The sequence below is a fragment of the Dipodomys merriami genome, unplaced genomic scaffold, assembly GCF_024711535.1.
Source record: "Dipodomys merriami isolate MVZ:Mamm:240054 unplaced genomic scaffold, mDipMer1.0.p SCAF_35, whole genome shotgun sequence".
NCBI lineage: Eukaryota > Metazoa > Chordata > Mammalia > Rodentia > Heteromyidae > Dipodomys > Dipodomys merriami.
In genome coordinates this window covers 9918154-9943445 of record NW_027205048.1, presented here as the reverse complement: position 1 = coordinate 9943445, position 25292 = coordinate 9918154, and the positions used below count along the sequence as shown (strand labels likewise).

At 37.5% G+C, this 25292-nt stretch overlaps 1 protein-coding gene across 4 annotated transcripts in view; it reads left to right on the top strand.

Annotated features, from left to right (window-relative positions):
• Positions 1 to 25292, top strand: part of Cacul1 (CDK2 associated cullin domain 1) — a 112284-nt gene that overhangs the window by 36825 nt on the left and 50167 nt on the right. For all 4 annotated transcript variants that reach the window (XM_069988125.1, XM_069988123.1, XM_069988122.1 and 1 more), the window contains exons 4-6: positions 13927 to 14022; positions 15062 to 15164; positions 20961 to 21050. In XM_069988125.1, coding sequence (XP_069844226.1) covers positions 13927 to 14022; positions 15062 to 15164; positions 20961 to 21050 — 289 coding nt within the window. The remainder of the gene's footprint in view (positions 1 to 13926; positions 14023 to 15061; positions 15165 to 20960; positions 21051 to 25292) is intronic.

Genomic DNA, 25292 nt, shown 5'->3' with positions numbered 1-25292 from the left:
GAGAGGACCTGACTGATCACCACAAGCAGAGGCTGCTTCCTTGGGTGTGGTGAGCAGAGTTGAAGATAGAGTGGACCATAGTAAAGTAGGATTGGGAAAGCAAGGCTGGAGAGGGCAGATTGCACCCAAATTTTTAAAGCTCTTAAACACCAGGAATTGCATCTTGGAGTGGGTGGTATAAAGATGTGAGATGGATTAGAATAAGAAGGAATGAACTGTGGGGAAATGGTGATTGTGCTGTAGGGTAAGTGAATTACAGGTCATCTATTATTCCAAGATTAAAAAAAAAAATCTTTCAAACAGTATCTTCATAAATTTGAATCCAAAACTCATGTGGTAGTAAAACTTGATCTAATAAGCTCATGTGAGAAACCTAATGGGAACAATCCTATACTTTTTCCCAGAAATTGTCCCAGTCTCTACTGGGTCTCCCATGATATATGGTATATGTTCTATAATACCTTCTAAATTTGAAAGGTTATAAATTCTGGTGCACGTCTGGCCCCAGGAAGCTTGAGCAGAACCATGTACCTGTTGGTAATGAAAAGGAAGAAAGATATGTCAGGGACACATGATAGAGTTAAAAGAAACAAAATGAGACTCACTCATTTCCTCAGTAGTAACCTTCTATGGTTGGAAGAGAGAGGTGGAGCAAGTTATAGAATTCAAAGATCATATTGATTTAGAAAAATACTGAGTTCATTAGAGGGGACTTGAAAGAGTAGAATATGGATTTTAGAATGTTTAATTCTGTGTACAGAAAAATTGTGAATTTGGCTTATAAGAGAAATGTGCAGTGATTTTCAGTACACTGGCATATAATGACTGATATCTTAAGAGTATAAGATGTTTAGTTACAAGTTTTGCTGATTTCCTCACTGTGAAGTGTCTAATTTATTCCTGCCACAATAGATTACACCTTTACCTTTTACGTTTATCTTTATACCCTGGACCTTTCCCCAGTCTGTTTTGTTTATTTTTCCCTAGGGTGACTTACCATGTCATGCATTGTCTTGACCTTTTGACTCTTCATTTATCTAAAGAGCAAAGGCATGCTCCCCTAACAAATTTTTTCACACCTGGAACTCACCAAAGTAACACCACAATGGTATGACTATCTTTTCATCTTTGTGTTTTCCCATTTGGTTTCTTTTCTAGTACTTTTCCTCCGTCCTTTTTGCAACCTAGACCTTCTATTTGCCTGTTAGATGTTTACTCAGCTGTTAATTTCAGTGTCTGGGGATTATGTCTCTTCTTCTATAGCACTTAATGCTACTGCTGTACCTCTTAGTTTAGCAGTTTGTAGTGTATTTAATTACCAGTTGGGATATCACCTTTGTAATAGTGGGAGCTACTTGACAACAGGATGCTGACTAAGCATAGTCTTGAATTAAGTTTCAGTATTCATTAGATAAATGTGCCTGTCATGCTGCTGTTGACCAGCTGGTTCCAGTTCCCTGACTTCTGGATACATGGTAGAATTGTATTTGTCCATCCTATTGAAGTTAGATTTGGCCAAGTGAATTTCTTTGGCACACAAATTGTTAGTGAAAATAGTATGTACACTGCTTTTACACAGCAAGTACAACCCTTAAGATTGGCTTTGCAAACAATGCTCGATAGGAAATGTACTCATTACTCATATAACTGTAACCCCTCTGTACAATGTTTTTAACAATAAAAAACATAAGAAAAGATTGGCTTTCTAGTTCCCCAGTGTTGCCCTAGGGATACCACAGAGTTCAGATGATGGAGGCTTACTTAATCTGGTCCCCTAGTGAGGATAATATGATACAGATGGTATGTAACATGAGCAAGAAAGAAAACTTTGCTGTATCTTTATTATGTTAGCTTTTTGTTGTTAATTTTTTTTCTAAACAGTCTTTAGGTAGTCCAGGTTGGCCTTGAACTTGTGATCCTCCTGCCTCTGCTTACCCCGATGCTGGAATTATAAGCATGTCTTACTTTACTCTATTTTAAAATTTATTTCTTTTGGAGTAGGCAGTCCTGGGACTTGAATTCAGGGCCTGGGTGCTGTCCCCTGAGCTTTTTTCAAAGCTGGTGCTCTGCCACTTGGGTCACAGCTCCACTTCTGGCCTTTTGGTGGGTATTTTGGAGATGAGAACTTTTCTGCCTGGGCTGGCTTCAAACTGTGATCTTAGATCTCAGCCTCCTGAGTAGCTAGGATTACAGGCATGAGCCACCAACACCTGGCTAAAGTTTATTTTTTATTGAAATGAAATCCATGTACCCTAATATCTACCCTTTTAACAGTTTAGTCATTCTTTTTAGTGTAGTCATGCACTTGTACAGACATTACCATTGATCTTAGAACATTTTTAGTCATACAAAAAAAGAAATCTAGTACCCATTAGGAATCAATCCTCCTCTTTTCCCTTAGTCCCAGGTGACCATTAATCTGCTTGTAGATTTGCCTGTTCTGGACAGTTTGTACAAATGGGATAACTTAGAAGTGTTTTCAATGTTCAGTCATGCTGTTGCATAGTTAACACTTAATTTCTTTGTTGCTGAATGCTATTCCACCATGTGGATTTACCACTGTAGTTTAAACTTCATTTAAAAATTTTAGTTTTCAAAGCCGGGTGCTGGTGGCTCACGCCTGTAATCCTAGCTACTCAGGAGGCTGAGATCTGAGGATCTTGGTTCAAAGCCAGCCTGGGCAGAAAAGATCATGAGATTCCTATCTCCAATAAACCACCAGAAAACTGGAAATGCGCTGTAGCTCAAGTGGTAGAGCCTTAAGCTGAAGAGCTGAGGGACAGCGCCTATGCCCAGAGTTCAAGCCCCATGACAGACAAAAAAATTTTTTAAAAAATTAGGTTTTGAGCTTTATTCTTTTTCTTTGGATCTTTGGATGTATTATTTATTGTATTTATTTTTGTTGGTTGTGGGGCTTGAACTTAGGGCCTGGGTGCTGTCCCCGAGCTTTTTTTCCACTCAAGGCTAGCGCTTTATCATTTTGAGCCACAGCATCACTTCTAGTTTTCTTGGTTATTTGGAGATAGAAGTCTCACAGGCACTCATGGACTTTCCTACCCAAGTTGGCTTTGAACCATAACCCTCAGACCTCAGCCTCCTGGGTAGCTAGGATTACAAGCACCTGGCATCTAGCTTGGATGTATTATATTAAATGAAGTTTTGAAAGAATGTTTTTCCTTTTCACCAAATAAATATTTGGATTTTTTGATAAAAGTAGTGTTATAGTCAGTAATGATTAGTTAATTGGTATCTTTTCAGTGAATCTTACCCCCAGTAAACTGTGTGACAGAATTGGTTCCTGAGCCAGGCCTTGACAGTAAGTTCCAGTGTTAAGATCAGCATAGAGAATACCTTAGTTTAGGAGGAAGGGTGAAAATGTTGCTGGTTTTTAATTTTTGAATGGGATGGGTTTACAGTAGTTTAAAAAGTGGTGTACATCAACTGTTTTGCCTTTTTATTTTTTTTGAGACAATGTTTGAATGCCCTGACAGGCCTCCAAGTTGTAATCTTCTTGCCTGCCTCTGCCTCCCCCCAGTGTTATCAGCTGTTTAAAAGGAAGTTAACTAATTACATTTAAACTATCTTAATATTTAGAGTAATTTTCATGTCTTTTAAGGTGTAAATATAGTTTGGTTTTCAAGCTAAATATGATTTGGCTAAGTCAATAATGGAAATTAATACAAAGTAAGCCAGAATTTAGTCAACATTGCTTAACCGATTCCATGTAAAGGTTTTTTTGCTATCCTGCTCATAAATGGAACCAAGTCTTCTGGTGTTTAAAATCAGGGTAATGGTTGCTTTGCTATTTGTTGTCCAGTGGGTGGCAGTATAGTTCAGTTGGTTGTTTTATGGGCTTTGAAATTTTATGGCTTTTTAAAGGCTTTACTGTTTGAACTACAAAGTTTTTGTTTTTAAATCACATTTCTTCCCAAAATACACTATATTTTTCACTAGAGTGAAGAAGCGTTTAGATAAGAAAATTGCCAGGTACCCTTTTTTAATAGATTGCAAATAAAACTACTACTGCCAGTTAGTAATACTAGTCATTACTAGATAGTAATTACTTATCAGTAATAATATATAAGTGTTCCACTGAATGTTTTTCTAAGTTACTTAAAGATCTGTTTTTAAATCCAAATCCAAAATGGAATGTTGACAGTTGTTATAACAAAGTTCTTATCCTAGAGAAGTTGACTTTGTGTAGTTGGAGACCTAAGTGAAATGATAAATGTCTTCTTTCTTATGTAGAAGACTGTGTTAGACTCAGTTATACTTTATTGTAACTTTTAGTTAAAAACAATTCTTTCAGCTTAATTAGAAGCATGTTATGTCTCTTGTAAGTTGAGGTTTCGTTTTGTCCTTTAAGTAGTATTGGGTTTGAAATAAGGACCTTATTCTTGGCTGGAGCTCTACCACTTGATCCATGCCTTCATTCCTGCTTTTTTGCTGGAGATAGAGTCTCATGGGCTTTTCTTCTTGGGCTGACTTGGAACCACAATGTGCAGATCTCAGCTTCCTGAGTAGCTACAAGCTAGAGCAGAGCTATCAGCATCTGGCTCAGTTATAAGCTTTTAATTGCTTCTAAAGTTCACTCATTTTTCATCTATAACTTTTATGTTCTATGTTGTTCTTTGGAAATATTATCTGTAAGGTATCGTTGGTACTAATGGTGTTGCCTCTGGAGCTTTAACTCATCTGCCTATGGTAGTATGTTACTGTTCTAGAAAGTCATAGAATAAATTAAACTAAGAGTATGTTGCAGGTTGGAGGCTTGGCTTAATTGGTAGAGTGCTAGCCAATGAGTAAGTGGCAGGTACCAGGTTTGAATCCCAGTCTAGGACCTAAAAAAAAAAAGTGTATTACATACTAGTTGTCTTTGTCAAAAGTCATGTAGAAGCAGATATATTTTTTAAAAGAAATTCCTATTGCTTTAAAAATAATAATATTTGAGATTACATTCAGGTCCTTCTGTTAAGGTATTCAAAATACTGAAGCTGTTCTTGGTAATGTAGACAGCAATGGCAAGAGATGATGAAGAAACAGTCCAACTCTTTTGCAAAAGTTTACCCAGCCTAGAGGTGTGGCTTAAGTGGTAGAGCACCACAGCCCTAGAAAGAAGCTGAGTGAGAGTGCATGGCAGAGTTCAAAATTCCTAGGACAAAAAAAAAAGAGGAAAAGGAAATAATTTCCACTTCTTTGCTGAATCTCTAACATTTTGTGCATGTTGTTTAGAGTAAGTCATTGTGTCCATTAATAAATCATAGTTATTTTAAAGGCTTTATACAGAAGTTTGTCATATAGGCCCTGTCTGCATCTGGGCTGTTGAATGTTTAATTCTTAAGGGTGGTTAATTTTTTTTTTTGTATTTGTTAGGATTTGATTGAATATGAGGCATTGTATATAAAAAAGCAGAGATGATGTTTTCTTCTGTCCTTCTTTGTCCTCTTTGGAGTTGTTCATCTGGTTGGACATGGCAAATGGGAGACAAGAAAACCTTAGGTGTGATGAGTTTCAAAGATTTTTGATTATTGCTGGGTGCCGGTGGCTCACGCCTGTAATCCTAGCTACTCAGGAGGCTGAGATCTGAGGATCGCGGTTCAAAGCCAGCCCAGGCAAGAAAGTCCATGAGACTCTTGTCTCCAATTAACCACAGAAAACCAGAAGTGATGCTGTCTGTGGCTCAAGTGGTAGAGTGCTATTCTTGAGCTGAAGAGTTCAGGGACAGTGCCCAGGCCCAGAGTTTAAGCCTTATGACTGACACCCCCCCCACCCGAAAAAAATTATTTATGTTAACCAACTTTTTCTGATTAAAAATCAAGTGGGATGATGTTCTCTTGGTACTTTAAGCTGAGATAAAACTTAAAGGTTGCATGGTAGTATTTGTTATCTCTGAATTTGATACTAGTTAAGAAGCTGTTACATTTAAAACAAAATTGACCTGTGGTGTAAATCTAGTGTTTTTTTTTTTTTTTTTTTTTTTCTGATTATAGTTGCAGTGCAATCTTCTCTTCTGGTACAGTAGCTGTTGTGTTGCATGGATAGTTGGTACTCAGCCCTCTCTTGAATCCCAAACTTCTGTCCTGAACAGTCCTGTTACTCCTTTGAAGAGGTCTAAGGTCGAGGTTTCTAAATGTTTATTAACAGCTGCTGACTTAGCTGTTTATTGAACCTCCGGAACCCCCTGAGATTCTTATTACAAATGTGTACTTTTAGAAAGTTTCTGAGTCAAGGCCTAGAAAAGAATCAGTTGCTTCTAAGCCCTTCAGCTGATTTGGTGTGCCACTTCCCACTGGTGTGTGGAACTGTTCTTTGTTCCTGAACTTGGTCTTCTCTTATGAAGCAGAAAGTGCAAAGTACCGCTTGTTGAAGTGCCAAGATTGTGTTGTTTTGAGGCCAGAAATACCTTCTGGAATGTTCGTCTAAATCCCTGCAGACTTTGGTAACAAACTGGAAAGCCCAGCGTAGGTGTCCAGCAGAAAGAAACTGATGACATGTCCAAATCATTATTACAGTTGTGCTGCAGAAAGGAATTTGACCTGAGTGACATGATAAATAGTGATCAAAGCAGGCTATGAAGTACCTACCCATGTTTGTTGAAACAGACAAGGTAGACACATGTGCAAGAGAAAAACAGGGAAAGATTCCAAAATGTCAATGGTAGTATCTCCAGTGTAGGTAACTGAGTATTTTTCTTTTTTTTTTTTTTTATAATTTTATTTTATTTTATTTTTGTCGGTCGTGGGGCTTGAACTCTGGACCTGGGCAACTGAGTATTTTTCTATAACTGCATTTTTTAATTTTTAGAAAAATTTTAGTACTATCTTATTGAAGATTTTTTATTAGTGGCCTTGTTAGGTTTTTTTAGTTCTTTCCCTTTTATCCTTTCTTCTTTCTTTTTAACTTGGAAAAGTCATTTAGTTGAAGACTGGTTTGTGAAGATAAAAAATACTAGCACAGTAATTTTTTAATGTTTCACTTTAGTGGGAAAGGATGGGGGGTAGTTAGGAGGACTATAAATATGATTATTTAGAATTTTACATCCACAGTATCTAGTCAATCACTATTAAAATAGTATTAAAAAAAAAAGTTTGGGCGCTGGGAAGGTGGCTCTGTGGTAGAGTGCTTGCCTTGCATGCATGAGGCCCTGGGTTCGATTCCTTAGTACCACATAAGCAGAAAAAGCTGGAAGTGGGGCTTAGGCTCAAGTGGTAGAGCGTTGGTCTACAGCTGAAGAACTGGGGACAGCGCCCTGGCCCAGATTTCAGACCCCACAACCAAAAAAAAAAAAAAAAGTTCCCTCAGTTTCATTAAATACATTTCAAGTGCTTAGCAATCACACATGACTAGTGACCACTAGACTGAACAATGGGCGGTATTGACCTAGATCATAGTAAGTCTATTGGTTAGTAAAATTGTTTAAACAAATCCGCTTCAAACTAATATACATTTAAATAGAGGATTTGATCCCCTCCTAACTTTATTTAGTTCTATTAAAGATGATAAGTTTTAACATTTACCTTCCTGTAAATGTACATTGATCAATCTTGCTTTACGATGTTTCTCACATTTACTGTAGATGTATATATTTTTAGAGGTCATTGATTGAGTAAAAGTAGACACCCAAATTACTTTCTTTTTATATAATGAGGGTATGAGATTATCATTCTTTCCTTAAGGTATGAGACATGGGACTTGAACTGGGTAACTGACGCTTTCACTCATTGGCTTGTACTCTACCAACTGAGCCACGCCTCCACCCCTAGTACTGATTTTTTTAATTTAAAATTTTTTTGAAAATTGCTATTTACATGCTAACATCTGTATGAAATTTTTCATTGTTAATATTACCCATGGTAATGAAAATTGAGCTATCAATACATGAACCGATTAAATAGTACACTCAGATACTGTTTTCAAGAGTAGACATTGTTAAATGTTGTCCTGGGATCCTTAAAGCCTTTTTAGAGGATCTTCATAATCAGAACTGGCTCTCTACTCCTATTAGGACGTCTTCTGACCCCTTTCACTGTGTTGACATTGACTCTGGGGTACAGAAGCATCAGTTGATGAAACTGAAGAGCCTTAGTATAAATCTTAATTATCACATATGTGATTAAAGAATGAGAATGTCCTAGGAGCAGTGAAAGTTAATTTTGTTCACCTGTGATTTCCAGCTGTGACTTATTTTTTGTGAGGAAGTTTTAAGTTGTACCCCAAAGTACAGTGGTAGTTTTGAGAATGAGCACTGAGGGTGTGTATGAGTTTTGAGAAAGCCAGCTTTTGACCCCCCTACAGAGCTCCATTTGTACTTGAAAGAGTGAGTATGTGGGTACTGGCAACTCACTTTTATAATCTTAGCTTCTCAGAAGGTTGCTATCTAGGGAGGATCATGGCTTGAAGGTAGTAGCCCAGACAGAGAAGTCTGGCAAAAGCCAGACTGGAGGTGTTGTGCAAGTGTAAAGTGACAGGCTGTGCAAGCTCAAGATTCAAATCCTAGCGGCAAAGAAAGAAAGAAGTGACTGACCTTAGCTATTCAGAGTTAGGCATTTGACCAACATTTTCTCAAAAATGAGTAAAGTCCATGCAGGGGAAAGAACTGGCAGTATTTGTTTGCCAGTGTTGGAACTGTGGGAAATAGAGCTACCACTGTGACTTTAATAGCTTCCCATTTCTTTTTTATTTTTGTTTTTTGGTTGGTCGTGGGGCTTGAACTCTGGGCCTGGGCGTTGTCTCTGTGCTGTTCAGCTCAAGGCAGTGCTCTGCTGCTTTTGAGCTACAATGCCACTTCTGGTTTTCTAGTGGTTTATTGGAGGCAAGAATCTCATGGACTTTCCTGCCTGGGCTGGCTTTGAACTGTGATCCTCAGATCTCAGCCTCCTGAGTAGCTTGGATTATAGGTGTGATCCACTGGCACCCTGCTGCTTCCCATTTCTTAACACAAGACTCTTTGGACCAGATAGGTGGTTTTACTAAAAATGTATTTTCTTTTAGTGTATAGTGAGGATGTGACTTGGTGAATTAGTATTTTCCAGATGATCAGTATGAGATGTTAGAAATATATGCTTTAAAGTAGAAGATAAACCAGAGGATTGTAATATAATTGGGAATAAACTACATTGGTAGCTTCAGAGTTCAGAATTCACTTTGCAACTAACCTTTAAGAAACTACTACTTGTCAAATTTCAGGGGAAAATATCTGTAATTGCCTGAAAAGGCTATTAAATATACTTCCTTTACCATCTACATATCTTGTGTGAAGGTAATTTTTTTTTTCATTTACTTCAAAACATGTTACAGTTGCTGCAGTACTGAAGTAGATATGAGAATCCAGCTGTCTTCTATTAAGCCAGGCTCTAAAGCGACTTGCAGAAATGTCAAAATAATGCCACTCTTGCTAAATTTTCATTTTATGTGGGAAAACGTAGTTGTTGGGATTTTTTTCATAAAAAAATGTTAAGATCTTTTCCTTTTTCATCCTCTTTCTTTCAGAGATAATCTCTTGCTATTTCCTGGGCTGGTATTGAATTCCTAAGCTCAAGTGATTCTTCAGTCTCAGATATGTGTGTGTGTTGCGCACACACGCGCACTTGAGCACATGAGCGCACACATGTGCATGCATGTGTATGTGCTTGCAAGCTTTTTGGAATATTTATTTTTAAGAGTAAAAAGTGGTGTCAGAGACCAAATGTTTGCTAATCATCAGACTAAAACCAATCTCAAGATACATGTTAGGAAAAATGAAGATCATAGTGTTTATATGGAGGCATTTGTGCAAAACCAGCTATAAATGCTTTATATGCAAATTTTTTCTGGAAAGATATAAGTGAATTAAGTGCTAGCTGCTTCAAAGAAGGAGTAAAAGTGGGACTCTAAACACATTTGAACTCATTTGAATTCTAAAGCACAGAATGCATTTATTCATCACATACACACAAATAGTGAGTGAGACGGGGAGGGAGAAAGGATTTTAGAGAACAGTGTATTATGAAAGCCACAAGTGTGGTGCAGTGGTAGTGATGTCTTGCAGAGCCAGGGGAAATTGTCATTGAGGTAATCAACATACATAGGTTGCATAGCTTGCGTAAGGTCTGGGGGTCCATGGCAGCATTACCAAAAATAAGTAAATCAGTCAATAAATAGATAGAGGTTGGAATGAGTTTCTGGTGATTGCTATTGTTTTTCTGGCTTCTGGCCAGAGAAAAATTTTGTTTAATGTGGAAGCCAAATAGGATAAAATAATATAAATCAACTAGATAGCATTTTCCCAATGGAGCCCAAAGTATACTGAATGTGAGTTCTTCAGAAAGAACATTTGATTAGATTTTTCAAAATGGCATTTGTTTCCAGGTTCCTAGAAAAGACTGTGTTTATTTTAGAAGACTGTTTATAACTTATAGTCTTGTCATTTAAAAGGTTTTGAGTAAGTGCTGTATGAAAGTAAAAAAGTTAAGCGTTCTGACATTTGATTCAGTACAAAAAGTACTCTTAATACTTACAATCTTTGAAGGCTTGGGTATACTTGAAAGGCGTAATAAAGGAATGCAATTTTATTTATTCTCTTTGCTGTTAAATGTACCTTTTGATCAGCATTCACATTTTTAACTTGGATAAAGTGTTTTTTTATGAAAAGAGAAAATTATTTTAATGCAGCAGCTTTTAAGGTTTTCTTTACTCATAATACCTGTTAAACTTGTTTGAATGCTGATATATCATTTCCAGAGTTCTTTGAAGCAGCTTAAAAGACGATATTGTATGTGATTGTGTTTATTAATGGTAGTTAAAAGTTTGCCTGTGATGTGGAACCATTTTCTCCATGTTCTTGAGAATGCTTTAAAAAATGTTGGAGTTTTCTAGATTAAATGAAATGTAGCTAATTCAAAAAGAAAACTCTAATTGTACATATATGAAAAACATGATGTTTTTCACAACACTTCTACATTATTTTCTTTGCCTCTCAGCACATCCTCATAGTAGCACAGTTGGGTATTTTTTCCTAATTTAGTATAGAGATTGAAATTCACAGTGATAAATGAATTGGCCATTGCATATAGCTTCATTAATAGTAAGATAGAAATTTACATTAAAAGATAGATTAGATTTAGATTGAACATTTAGATTTCAATAAAACTTCATCCTTAGAGAATATATTTATCCCTCTGTCCTGTGTTACAGGAGCTCTGGTTAGATTGGAGGTGAACAGGAGAGACATCTCTTGTCCTCTAAGGATTTGCAGTCAGTGCCAGAGCCCACTCACTGAGAGCAGGGAGTGAGTTGCTCCCTTGAAGGGCCCAGGGGCTTCAGATAGTTTTGAAGAAGTGGCATAAATTGTAAAGAAGGTCTGAGGGCAAGTGGAGCGTTGTTAGGCAGAAAGAATAGTCCAGGCCTGAAGCTGCACATGGATGTTGTTTGCAGCCTATTAGTAGTTCCATGTTGTAAGCCGCTCTTGAAGAGAGCCAGAGTTTTAACAGAACTGAAAACTGTGAACTTAGATGCAAAAAAGGAAGGGAATACTTGAAAAGGGTGGGTTGGGGTCAAGGAGAAAAGAGTAGATGAATGAAGAGGAGGAGAGGAGGAGAATGCAGTCAAGAATTGAATGTATAGCCATCAAAATTCAGAGGAAGGAAGGGGTGAGTGGTGAGTCGGGAGGCATGATTGAGCATGTTGAAGGTAGTGGCGTGGATCAAGGTGCATTGCATTCATAAACTATTAAGTGGCAACTCCTTCGTACAAATACTTAAGGATAATAAAAAAAATAAGATCTGAAAAAAGAGGGGTTCAGGGTAACAAAACGGAATTTTAATACTGTAGGGCTCAGTTTGACCAAGGAAGAAAAATGGAACTGGTGTACTTAGCATGCATCAGACTTGTAGTTACTCGTTAATAGAAGATAAATTTGAGACATGAAGACAGCTCCCCAGACAAATTCTAAGCTTCTAAGTAGAACTGAAAAAAAATGTAATTTTACTTTAAAATAGTAGGAGACTATTCAGACATTTCTAGAGTAGCTTGGGAATGGCTTCATAATTTTGCATTATTAAACCTAATTAGGTTTAATAATGTTAAACATGATCTATTTTCTATAGAGTCTTAACATAATTAGATTTAATAAAGCAAAGTTAGGATTTAGTGTGGCATTTCTTAATGTCTTGTTTAAATGCAAGACATTGTGTTTAAGATATGGTGGTCAGATCCTGAGTCTTTCACATGAATACATTTTGTTTGGTGTTTTGTATCATGCCCATTCCACCACATCCTGACCCACGAATGAATTTTCAGTTGAATACCTAGATCTATCATTTGTTAATTCCTTAAGCAAATTGTCCTACTTAAGTTTCTTCAACATTAAAATTAATTAGAGCTGGGCACCAGTGTCTCATGCCTGTAATCCTAGCTATTCAGGTGGCTGAGATCTGAGGATCGCGGTTCAAAGCCAGCCTGGGCAGGAATGTCTGAGACTCTTATCTCCTATAAATCACCAGTAAACTGGAAATGTTGCTGTGGCTGACATGGTAGAGTGCTAGCCTTGAGCGGAAGAGCTCAGGGACAGTGCCCAGGGCCAGAGTTCAAACCCCATGACCGACAAAAACAAAACAAACAAAAATAATTAGTAAAATAAAATGACATATCGATCGATGTGCTTTTGTGGAAATACAATGTTTCAGCTTGGTCTGCTACCAAAAAATAATCAAGTAAAAATACTAGAGTGAGTGACTTAAAACAAGATCAGTTGTTTTTATAGTTCTGGAGGTTGAGAGACCCAAGATGAAGAGGGCAGCTGTTTCAGTTCTGATGAGAGCTGTCCTCCTGACTTATAGGTGCTGCCATGAGCTGCTCACTGGATCCCTCATACAGCCTTTATTCCCTGAGCCACATTGTGAGGGCAAGGGTTGGGGTGTGTATAGGAATAAGCTCTTTGGATCTCTTTATAAGCACAGTATCCTTACAGATCAGAACCCTACCCTTTATGACATCATACTTCCTCCAAATATAGCTGGGTAGCTTTAGTTTTAGGAGGACAAATACATTAAATCAGCAGCACACAGTAAAACTGAAGTTGTTTTCTTGATAGCTTTGTGATTTGGTATTTTGACATTTTGTAGTGGATTTATTATATTGGAGGTACATTATTCTAAACTCTAGAGCTGCCAATATTTGTGGATTATTTGTGTCCTTGATTTCTAGCTAGCATTGTTTGTATTGGTTAGCCACAAAGCTATTTATAACCAAGCTCACTTAGAACTCTAAATGTTACTGAATCTAAGATGATTGTAAAAAAATCATTAGCCATTCTAATAGTATATTTTACCTGTACTACTTCCTTGAATCCTCCCAATATAGTCTGATTCTTACAGAAAGTATCTGCAAACATCAGTGATTTTTTTTTTTTTTTTAAATCATACTTGCTGTCTTTTTTTTTTTTTTTTTTTTTGCCAGTCCTGGGGCTTGAACTCAGGGCCTGGGTGCTATTCTGAAGCTTTTTTTATTCTACTACTTGAGCCACTGCTCCACTTCCATCTTTTTAGTGATTAATTGGAGATGAGTCTCAAGGACTTTCCTGCGCTAGCTGGCTTTGAAACATGATCCTCCGATCTCAGCCTTCTGAGTAGCTACGATTACAGGCATGAGCCACCAGCACCCCACCTCTTACCTTCATTTTTAATGTTCATCTTTACTCATTAGGAGAACACGCCTTTTAATTAATACATTCAGGTTGTACAGTTTTTAAAATGGCTAAACCAAAACTTACAATGCAGACTTTGAAACAAAGAAGTCTTCAGAGTATAAATCTCTTTTCTTTAATGTGAACTTTCACATGAATTTTGTGTTACTTTTAAATCTGTTTGCATTTCAGTTTGTGCTGGAAGTACTTGCATTTCAGTTTGTGCTGGTTTCCCCAAATGATCACATTTATGTTCTGTCTCACAGGCCAGCCCGCCAGATCTCTATATTGAAAGATTTAATATAGCTCTTGGACAGTATATGGGAGCACTGCAAAGCATTGTGCCTCTTTTCATATATATGGTGAGTTAGAGCTGTTGGTTCTTTTTCAAAAAATTATAAGCATGTTCTATTTTCTATAGGTCAAAATATAATCAGCTAATTGTAAAAAATAAAGCAGGAGAGATTCAAAGTGATCTAAATAAATAAGGAAAAATACTATGTCCTGTAACAGAACACAGGAGGGAGGCAGTCTCCATGATGGTTTGAATCTCTGGTTCTTTTTTTACTGACCACATTGTTCACCTTATCCTCAGTTATGAAATGCCCGAAAAAGCTTGCTCTTAGTCGATTAGGTTGTGATGGGTGTCAACCTTAGAGCAAAGATGGTCCCTGTGCAATGCCACAAGCCAAAAGAGTCAACTGAGTGTTGAATAGAGTGTGTATTGACTAGTGATCAGTACATATGCATAGCCTACATTTAGCCCAAATAGTGAAAAATGGTACCTTTCACAAGTGTGTCCCAGAGTTGTCTTTAGGTGCTGGTATATTTAAAAGTTATATCACCCAGTGGTGCCATACAGTCTCTACATTCCTATCAGGTTAATATTTAAGATCTTGCAGTGTTCTTTTTTTTTTCTTTCTTTCTTTCTTTTTTCTTTTTTTTGTCAGTCGTGGGGCTTGAGCTCTGGGCCTGGGCACTATCCCAGAGCTCTTCCGCTCAAGGCAAGGGCTCTACCACTTGAGTCACAGCGCCACTTCCAGTTTTCTGAGTGGTTTATTGGAGATAAGAGTCTCACGGACTGGCTTTGAACAGCAATCCTCAGATCTCAGCCTTCTGAGTAGCTAGGATTACAGGTGTGAGCCATCGACGCTTGACTCTTGGCATTGTTCTTTTGGAGATAGTATGCCTCATAGTTTTTTTTTGTTTTTTGTTTTAATTCTTTCAACTTTATGCAGAAAGACATACAACATAGTAGTGGGACTTTTGTTTAATAATATATGTTTTTAAAATTGGTGTCTTTATTAATTGATGCTTAAGACTGTATTTAATGTTTTAGTTCATGAGATGAATTATTTTTCCTAATTGGTACACTAGAAATAATCTTCTTCCCTTTTTCAGAATAAGTTTTACATTGAAACCAAGCTTAACAGAGACTTAAAAGATGACCTTATAAAGCTGTTTACTGAACACGTTGCAGAAAAGCACATTTACAGCCTAATGCGTAAGTAATTGAATTTATTATAGGGTGTGAGACCACTGGCCATGATGTCCTTTTCTCTTTCTCCACTCCCTTGTCTGAGAGTATTGTGGTATAAACTCCAAAGTTGACATATTTTGAGCCAGGTAGCAAGAAGTCTTGAGGCCCACTTTATTCTATAGAGATAAATGCTGGGAAGTTGGAAAATGTGGTTTGAAGATCACTCGGTGAGCTGGTTTGCTAGATCATTGGACAGTATTTTTTGCCTAGCATGATACTTGCTGCCTTTTGCCCTTTCCCCCAGCCCCCTTCCCCCTACATGCAACTAAGGGGAAATATTCTTAGGAAGTTCTCTCCTCACTTACTACCAATGGCTCTGAAAGGAGTGCATGTTACACCTGTGAAGTGGCAGCATGGAATTCTCTAGTTTTTTACTCGTTAATTCAGAAACGCTTCTTCACTGTGGTATAACTTTGTGCTAAGCTTCTTAGCTTCTTGTGGCTGTGAATTTTTCTCTTCTCTGACCTAAGATTTGTGAACTGTTTAATATGCCCATGTAGATGGTTGAATAAGGAGATCAAAGTACAAACTTAGTTGTCAGCTTTTCCTCTCTCCCCGTTCCCAGGTTGCCTGCTCTTTGCAGAATGTAGCATACCATCCTATCTTCCCTGGAAGAATAACCTCTCCTCTCCAAGTGGAGTTCAGGGTCCTGGCTCTCTGCCACCTTTAAGAGCTCCTACTTTATGCAGCTCCTAGCAAGACATGTTTTAACAAATGGCATATATTTGGATTTGCAATATGTATTTTCTTGTTTTACTGTTACTGTTCATTACTGTCACAATGAACTTCTACCAGAATATACAGGAGGATTGTTCCAAATTTGACCAAGAACTTTTCCATTTGAAATTAAAACAAGGAATTGTTAAACTTGGGGTCACTTTTAGAAAAGGTCACATTTTCAAACAGTAGTGGATGGAGAGGATCTATGCTTCCTTACTATGTTCACAGAGATTTCAGAGTCTAGAATGGAGGTCCAGACATACACTTTAAAAAAAAAGACTACAAAGTTGTTTACAAACATTTCTGAACATTATCTCATGAGGTTTTTCAGTTACTGATTTTGACCATCTAAGTATTTCTTCTGATGTTGACATTGTCTTTGTCTTTTGTTGTAAAATGCAGCACATTTTTTTCCTTGTGAAAATTCTATAGAGAAATGTTAACACTCTGGTAAAAATGCCTATTTCCTTAAAAAAAAATTTTTTTTATTGTGAAAATACTGTACAGAGGGGTTACAATTACATGGGCAAGATAGTGCGTACATTTCTTATCAAGCATTGTAGCCTCCTCCTTTGTTTACCCTTCCCATCCCTTCCCATCCTCCCTCCCCCCCCACCCGATCCTCTCCCCCCCCCCCCCAAATTGTAAAGTTCGTTTTCAACATGACAACTTGTACTTCTCATTGTTGCAACAGGTCCACCTGTATCCTTATTTAAACGACTTGTTTTTCCCCTTCCCCTCCACAAATTATACCGACATCAAATACAGTGAAAGCAGGAGTTATACTGTGGGGGAGCGACATACAAAAAAATGCCTATTTCCTTTAAGAATATTTTTATATCTGGTATGATTTGAAAGTCAACTTTATTGTGCATATGGAAAGAGGATGCTCAAAAGAGAATATCATACTCCCTTCAAAGGAGGGAAAACATGAATGGATACCTCTTTTGTACATCATATAGCCTGATTTTCCATAGAAATGACATTTAAAGATAAACCTTTTGCTTCTTAAGTTTAAAATTCTATATAAGTTGGATAAAACAATTTATCAGGTATTACAGAGGTATTACAGGGAATTGTACTTAGAATAAGGGATGGAGAAAAAGAGGGGGTAACAATGTTCAACAAGAAATGTACTCATTGCCTTACTCACGTAACTGTAATCCCTCTGTACAGCATCTTTACAGTCTTTAAAGTTACCACTTGTCCCATTGGTTTGGGGTCCAAGGGACTCTAAATGTTTAACAATGTTGTGTGGAGGATTGTTACCAAGATTTTTTCCAGCACACGCGCGCATGCACACACGCACACACACACACACGCACACACACACACACACGGTATTACCTATTCTAGGTCTCTTACAAATAGTAACTTAATTCTCATAGCCCTATAGAATAGTAGTTACTACTAGAGAAACAGGCAGAGATCAATATTAATTGAAAGCACAGTAACACAGTCTTTACAGAATGTTTTTCTCTTGTTACACATTTTCTATCATCCCCTTAATACAGCAAGTATTTACTTTCTGTGATTTTTCTAAAGTCTGATTTGATCAGTAATTTTCTTCTTTGGACATCAGATACATTTGGAAATGCTAGTATTCCATTTATTATTGCTGTGTAACAAATCATCTGGAAAAAAAATTGCTAGCATAAAACAGCAGCAGTCTTTTACTTTGCTCTGCAATTTAGGAAGGGCCTGGTGAGAGAGTTAATCTCTGTTCAGTGTTGGTTGATGAGGCTCAAATGGGGTTTTCAGTGTGACTCAGTCACATGGCTGGTGAGTAAGTTGGTGTGGCTTTTGTTTCTTTTGTGTTACTTCTGTGAGTGAATGTCTTAAGATAGGAAAAAGCAACTCCTGGGCAGAGAAAATTACCATGTCATTCTGTTGGGTAAGCAGTGATAGGAGCTCGGACTCATGGTGAGAGAATGTGTATATGTCTCTTGATGGGCAGTGTCCTTTCTCAACTTACTATATCAAGGCCAAAAGAACACCTTGTATGCTTTAAAAAAAGAAATATTCAGTGTTCCATGTTATTCATACATAGGGGCTTCCATAAACAAAGTCTTGACTTCTTATTGGTTTTCTGTCAGCTTCATGGTGTGATCATCTTCATCTAGTGGTGGTATAGTGGTGTGGTGGTGAATCTGCACACATGTGACAATAAACATGGGAGGGGGAGTCAGGTAAGTGGTAGAAATTTGCAGTGAAAATGTAGTATGCGGAAGTTGGAAGTAAACAGATTTATAGTTCAGTGTGCAGACTTTTTTTGGGGGGGGGCTGGTCATGGGGCCTGAACTCTGGGCCTGGGCGCTGTCCCTCAGCTCTTCAGCTCAAGGCTAGCACTCTACCACTGGAGCCACAGCGCCACTTCTGGCTTTTTTCTTTTTGCTTATGTGGTGTTGAGGAATCGAACCCAGGGCCTCAGGCATGCAAGGCAAGTGCTCTACCACTGAGCCCGAGTGTGCAGACTTTTAAGTAATTACATTTTTGTTAGTTTCCTTAGGAAATTTTAGTTTAGACCGTTACAATTTGGAAGTTTTGAGGTTATGTATTTTTGGTTTTAGTTTTCATTTTTATAGTAATCAAATAGAAGCCTGAAGCTCTGAGGAGTACTTGGAATAGCAGAGGAGCTCCTGACCCAGCAAGACACTGGAGACTTTCACATTATAACCCAGCAATAGAGAGAGTAGAACTAGGAGCTCCTCAATCTTCCTCTAGTTTTAAAAAATATAATTTATTAATTAATGCCTACGGATAATAGATTTTAACAAACAATTTTAAGAAGATCCTTACTAGTGTCAGTGCTTATAAAAGCAGTGTGTCTGTGGGCACTGTGGAGAACTCAAAGCAGGAATATGTGTTTTGGACCTCTTCAGTTGACATCTTGCCCTGTGATTATCTGGGAAGGTTTTTCTTTTGTTTTTATGCTCAGTTTACTCAACTTTTTTTTTTAATAGATGTAGAGAATGATGAGGCCTTTGAGACATTAAATCCTATATTAAATAAAATTTATGAGGTGTGTAAAGTAACTAGCACCTGTTAACATGCTCGTAAAAATTTCCTTTCTACTTCCTCAACTTTTCTCCTTTTTTAAAAAGGAAGGTTAATTAGAAAATGATTTAAGTTACAATTTTCTTCCAAAGGTTAGGCAAGAAAAGATTATAGTGATATATTGCTATTTCTCAATTTTAAGGTTATTCTTGATTGTCATTTTTTTCAGTTAATTCATCCCAAATTAATGATATTATATTCATTAAGATATCATTCAGGATTTACTTTTGTTACCTCTTTGCAGCTATCAGCTGACACAGGGTGTTTATAACAGGGCATTTTGGAGAAGGGGGGCAGAGAGAGAGAGAAAAACAGAGACACAGAGAGACTGAGAGAGACAGAGCCCAACCATATAACTATGTTGTTGAACTTGGAAGAGGGGAAGTCAGTGATGGTGAAAACTAGGAGTGTGGGTTTGTAAAGAGTGAGAGTTTGGATTTGTGATATATGTTAATATTAATGAGATCCTTAAGTACTCACAAACAGCTTTATTTTAGAATTTCCATTTTTAAACATTGTATTTTAGAGAAATAATGATTTTTCTGAACATAATTAACATTTGTCATCTTGAAAAATGTTGAAATCTACTTACGCTGGTCAAAATTGTCATGTTGCTGCTGAAGGGGAAGGATGAACTTCAACAGTGCACCTCTTACGGCCTCATTATATCAATTTCAATGAAATTCGTACTGTGCCTTGGCCAAATAACATGATGTTTCCATTTTTAGAAAGATATGGATAGAGGAAATCAGTTTGTCCATTACAAATGTGGCTTAGAGTAAAATTATGCCATTTAAAATTTTTGTTGTTAATAAAGTTTTTCGCTAGCAAATTGTTTTGAGAGATAAGTTAAAAGTGAGCTATTTTAGGTCACTGGCATTCATTTTTTCTGCTAACCAATAGAATTTCTGTTAATGATGCAACCTAGAGGAATTACTCCTATTTGTCAAAACACTTTTTTTTTTTTTTAAAGAAAATGTTGTGTGGCTATAGGTAAGTTAAGCAAACTTCTTTTGTTCTCATGTTGAGAGCCAGGGTTATGTTGTTACCAAAATGGTTCAAATGGAGAAAATATGTAATCAGCTCTGACCCTTGCCATTAGGAAGAAAAAGTAGATAAAACTATATCATCTGGCAAAGTGAATTCTGTCCCTGATCAGTTAATAAAATTACTACAGGTTGTTGGGCACCAGTGGCAGTGGCTCATGCCTTAAATCCTAGCTTCTCAGGAGGCTGAGATCTTGGGATCAAAGTTCAGAGCCAGTCTGGGCAAGAAAGTCCCTGAGACTCTTCAACTAGCAAAAAGCTGGAAGTGGAGCTGTGGCTCAAGTGTAGAAAGTGCTAGGTAGCTTTGAATGAAAAAACCCCAAGGATAGTATCTAGCCCCTGAATTCAAGCCCCTCAGGACTTGGCACCCACACAAAAAAATATTACTACTAGTTAAGCATCCCTAGTCCAGTAATTCAGAATTCACAGTGCTTTGACTGTGACTTTTGGAGCATGACAGATTTTGGAGCACTTCACATTTTCACATTAGGATTAGTAAAAATCTATGCAAATCATGAAATTCAAAACACTTCTGATCCCAAGCAATGCAGATAAGAGGTACTTAACCTATAAAACGGGAAGAGCCTCAGATCTAGTGTTTTGAGGGGACAAGAGATGATGGCGAGAGTGTATTGTGTGTGTGTCCTTTTATTCCTCACATGTAATAGGTGCACTTTGAGTTCACTAAGTGCCACAATACTTGCACTTAGAAAGCTTCACTCCTCTGAGAATGCTTGGCCCAGTCTGGTCCATTAGTGCCCCTGAAGTCTTGGGTTTTTGTTTTCAGTCTTAGTATTTCAATTTGTGTTTGGTCCTCTTGAGCTGTTCCTTGTACTTTTGTGTATGTTTTAGTCTTAAGAATAATAATGGAGAATTTTGATGTCACTTAGCAGGTGTTACATGTTTTGTAAAAACCAGTTTTCTCTTCTTATTCCAGCTTTACTATTAGAAGCCCAGTCAACACCATTTCAGGTCACACCTTCAACTATGGCAAATATTGTGAAAGGCCTGTATACTCTCAGACCAGGTAAACATCTGTCATTTCTGCTGGGATTAGACTTATTTATTATAGCCTTATCCAACAGACATTGGTTCTCTATGTGTTGTATGTGGCCTATGTCAAAGAAAGAAAAGCCAAGTTTGAGGCGCTGGGCAGGGTAGGGGGGGCATGATGGTGTAGATATTCGTTAGTATGAAATGTAAACTCAAAACTCATTTGGAACTCTAGTGGAAAACAACTAATTTGGTTTTTGTGACACTGTGAAATGATTTCTAGGACACATTGGGTAAACTTGAATCTTACAGGTGTACATGTCTGTACAAGGCTGAGACAGGAGCATGGCTAGTTTGAGGGTTAAATTGTGAGACTTCAAAAAAAACTCTTTTTTAAATCTCGTTTTGTTTTATTTCCTGTCTTAGTTGTTAGGGTGTTTGTCCTTTTCTTCCTACTCCATACTTCTAAGTATGCATAGGCATACACATTTATAAAAACTCCCATCTTCCTAGCCTAGTATATAGCTGTCAGATACCTAGAAATCTTGGTTACAGTCCCTCATGGAGATGTTTGTGAACAATATATATTCAGAGGAGCAATTTTTTAAAAGTCAAAGATTATTGTATTTAAAGGCATAGTATTAGAGGTATATGCCTGTCTTTAGAATGAAAACTTCTTATAGATTAAAAAAAAATTAAAGGGCAGTGGTTCACACCTGTAATACCAACACTCAAGTGGAGATCAGGGCCAGCCACAGGAAAAAAGTTAGGCTCCCATCTTACCCAACAAGTTAGGCTAGGTGGTGTATACCTATCAATCCAGGCTACATGGGAGGTATAGAAGGATTGAGGTCCAGAGTGGCATGGGTTAGAACACCAAACACTACCTGAAAAATAACTAAAGCAGAAATGTGCTGAAGGCATGGTTAAGTATTGAGGAAGTGTCATACCCTGAGTTTAAACAACCCAGTTCCCACCCCTCCACCCCGAAAAGAAAGAAAAATCCTAAGGTACCCTAATAATTGGTCTCTTAATTCTTGAGCCAGAGCCTCATGTTTTGTCTTGGAGTTATCTAGCTAGTGTGGAAAAATCACACCCTTGGGAAGAGAGATTGCTGAAGTTCTCAGGGTGGAACGTTCTGCAATCTTTAAAAACATTGCACTTGCTAAAAGATTCTTTTGTTGTCTGAAGGTTAAATGAAATAAAACATGATTTATTAGCTTGATAACAACTGTGTAAATAATAACTTGTTGCCCTCTCAATTAATGGTTATTTTATATTAATTTTAATTAATTGATGGCTTTTTGGTTAATTAAAAGATGTAAGAATTTAGCTTTCTGAGAGGAATTAGGTGAATTCTTTAGTAGCAGATAGGCTGATTTTTTTTTACATACTTTCTCAGGCTGTTTTAAATAGTGCCTTCCAGAATGTTCAAACTTTTTGTTCCTTAAATGGAATCAGGCCTTGAGCTCTGTATTACAGTTTTTAACAGGAATTGTATGAAGTATTTATTTGCAAAAAGTGCAAAAACATTTTATTGCATATGTCCAATAAACTGATAGTTTTTTTTTCCTCAGAACTTTGAATTTCATCTTCCCAGTGTAGTGAAAGTAACTCAGGAAGTTGGGAAGGAGCCTAGATTATGAATGTTTCTTCTTTGCTGTTGGAAGGTTGCAGTGTGATAAAAATGACTGCCTCCTGAATTGGCAGCTTTATCAGAAGTAACACAATTACAGAATAAAGCTAATTAGTGTGGATAGAAAAGAATTATAGATACATGTTTACCTAATTTTTTTTTTTTGTTGTTCTGTTGTGGGGCTTTGAACTCTGGTCTTGGGTGCCGTCCCTCAGCTCTTCAGCTCAAGGCAAGTGCTCTACCTCTTGAGCCACAGCACCACTTCCAGTTTTCTGAGTAGTTTATTGGAGATATGTGTCTCACGGACTTTCCTGCCCAGGTTGGCGGTTGGCTTTGAACCGCGATTCTTAGATCACAGCCTCCTGAGTAGCTAGGATTACAGGCATGAGCCACCAGTGCCTGGCACCTAAATGTTATTTTATCCAGGTTGAGTTCTTGTAATATGATGATTCTACTTATGAGGAAAATTCTGTATTTGAGAATTGTCCTTTTCAAATGGTGACTTTCACCACTGATTAACCTTCTATTTCCCTGTGTATTTTCAGAGATACTTTTAAACCCATTTTGACATTTATAGATCTTGGAGGTACCCATTATTTTCTTGGTTTATTAAAGCAGTTCTGTTCACCTGACAGAGTATTTTTCACCTGACTAGACTATTTTAAAACTTAAAGCTAAACATCAGGGTTTCTTCCTTTGCAGGGCTCCTCAGTGGGACTGCATGTGAGTGGCCTGGGAAAGTTTTTAATTCTACATTCCTGGCCCTAAGTTTTTAATTCTACATTCCTGGCCCTAAGCCTAAGCCTTGGAGATTGGAGAGTCTGAGGACCTGTCATTGTTGTTGTTTTAACCCATCATTTTAGAAGCAGTCACAAACATCTGACTGTACTTCCTTTTCACCTAACACAGACATTATTTCTTCATGTTTTTGTTAATGAGCACCTGAAGTTCAGTGAAGTCATTGAAAGATTTGACTCTGGCACCTCTGGTTCTCCACCTAGTGGTTCTCAGAGCATTGGAGTGGCTTTCTCTGAAGGCCTTTTAGAGCTGGTAGCTGGCAGGAGGGACACTATTGACAATGTTTGTTTGGTATAAGCCAGGGCACATGGTAAAGAGTGGCCCGGTTTCATTTGCGGTGTTTGCCTTGTCTTTAACTTAGCTCTTCTCCCATTGGACATTGTTTTTTCCTACTTTTTTTTTTCACTCACCACTAACCCAATGTTAGATGTGATTTTATCAGATTTACATTATCTGCTCAGATTACAGATTCTAAAGCTCTTGCTTGAAGAGCTTTGGCATTCTTATGGTTTTTGAATCAGCAGCCAAAATGTTTTGCAGAAGGAAAATTTTGAAAGGGCTGGATAAAAACAGCTGAAAAGGGACAGCAGTATTAATTGAGGACCACGAACAAGTGAGAAGAATTCTGGTTTTGCTAGTGAGCACCATTTATTGTATGCTCACTGAGTTAGAGGGATTATTTAGCTTATTTAACTTTAAGAAGGTTACTTTTTTTTTTTTTTCAACCTACGGAGTCTTGGTCTATATCATTTGTGCAAATATTCTCTTATATAGTAATTTTTGTCATGTCTAATACAAATATTTCTTGTGACTTCCTTTGTCTTTTTGTTTTCTATGGACTTTTTTATCTTAGTAACTCATTAACTTTCTGTATATTTAATTTTATTTTTCTAGTTTGACATGGTTCAGAAAAGATGTTTTCTGGGTTTGAACTCAGGGCCTTGAGCTTGTTAGGCAGGTACTGTACCATTTGAGCCATGCTTCTAGCCCATTCTGCTTTTATTATTACTCAAATGAAGTTTTGCTTTTTGCTTTGGCTGGCCTACACCATGATCTTATTATTCACACTTTCTTTATAGCCAGGATGACAGGCAAATGCCACTGTGCCTAGCTTTATATTAGAGATCATTACTTCTTTTTCAGGGGCTGGTTTCTAAATACACTGTGATCCTCCTGATCTCTACCTCTCAAATAGCTAGGATTTATAGGCGTGATCCACCTCTCAAAAAGTACTAACCAGATATCTCCAGGCCACTTACTATAAATACTCAAGTCTCTCCCTTACTCCTCTTTTGTTTTGTTTTTTTTTTGTTTTGTTTTGTTTTTTTTGGGGGGGGGTCCAGTCATGGGGCCTGAACTCTGGGCCTGGGCGTTGTCCCTCAGCTCTTCAGCTCAAGGCTAGCACTCTACCACTTGAGCCACAGCACCACTTCTGGCTTTTTACTTTTTGCTTATGTGGTGCTGAGGAATCGAACTCAGGGCCTCAGGCATGCAAGGCAAGCGCTCTACCACTGAGCCACCTTCCCAGCCCATTACTCCTCTTTTGTATATGTCTATTATTTAGCTCTGTAGTAGACTACTTTTGAATCAGTGTATATTGTTCTTTGTTTTCGTTTTTTTGTTTGTTTGTTTGTTTTTACCTTTCCTAGCACTGGGATTTGAAATCAGGGATTCTAACTTGCTCAGTTGACACTCTTACACTTGAGTTACTTTGCAGCCTGGCTTATTTGGAGATGCCCCTTTGGCTTCAAACCATTATCTTCCAGATCTTGGCCTCCTGAATTACAGGCACAGCAGTTGTTTTAACTAATAGCTAATAGGGTTGGGACTTGGAAAGACAGC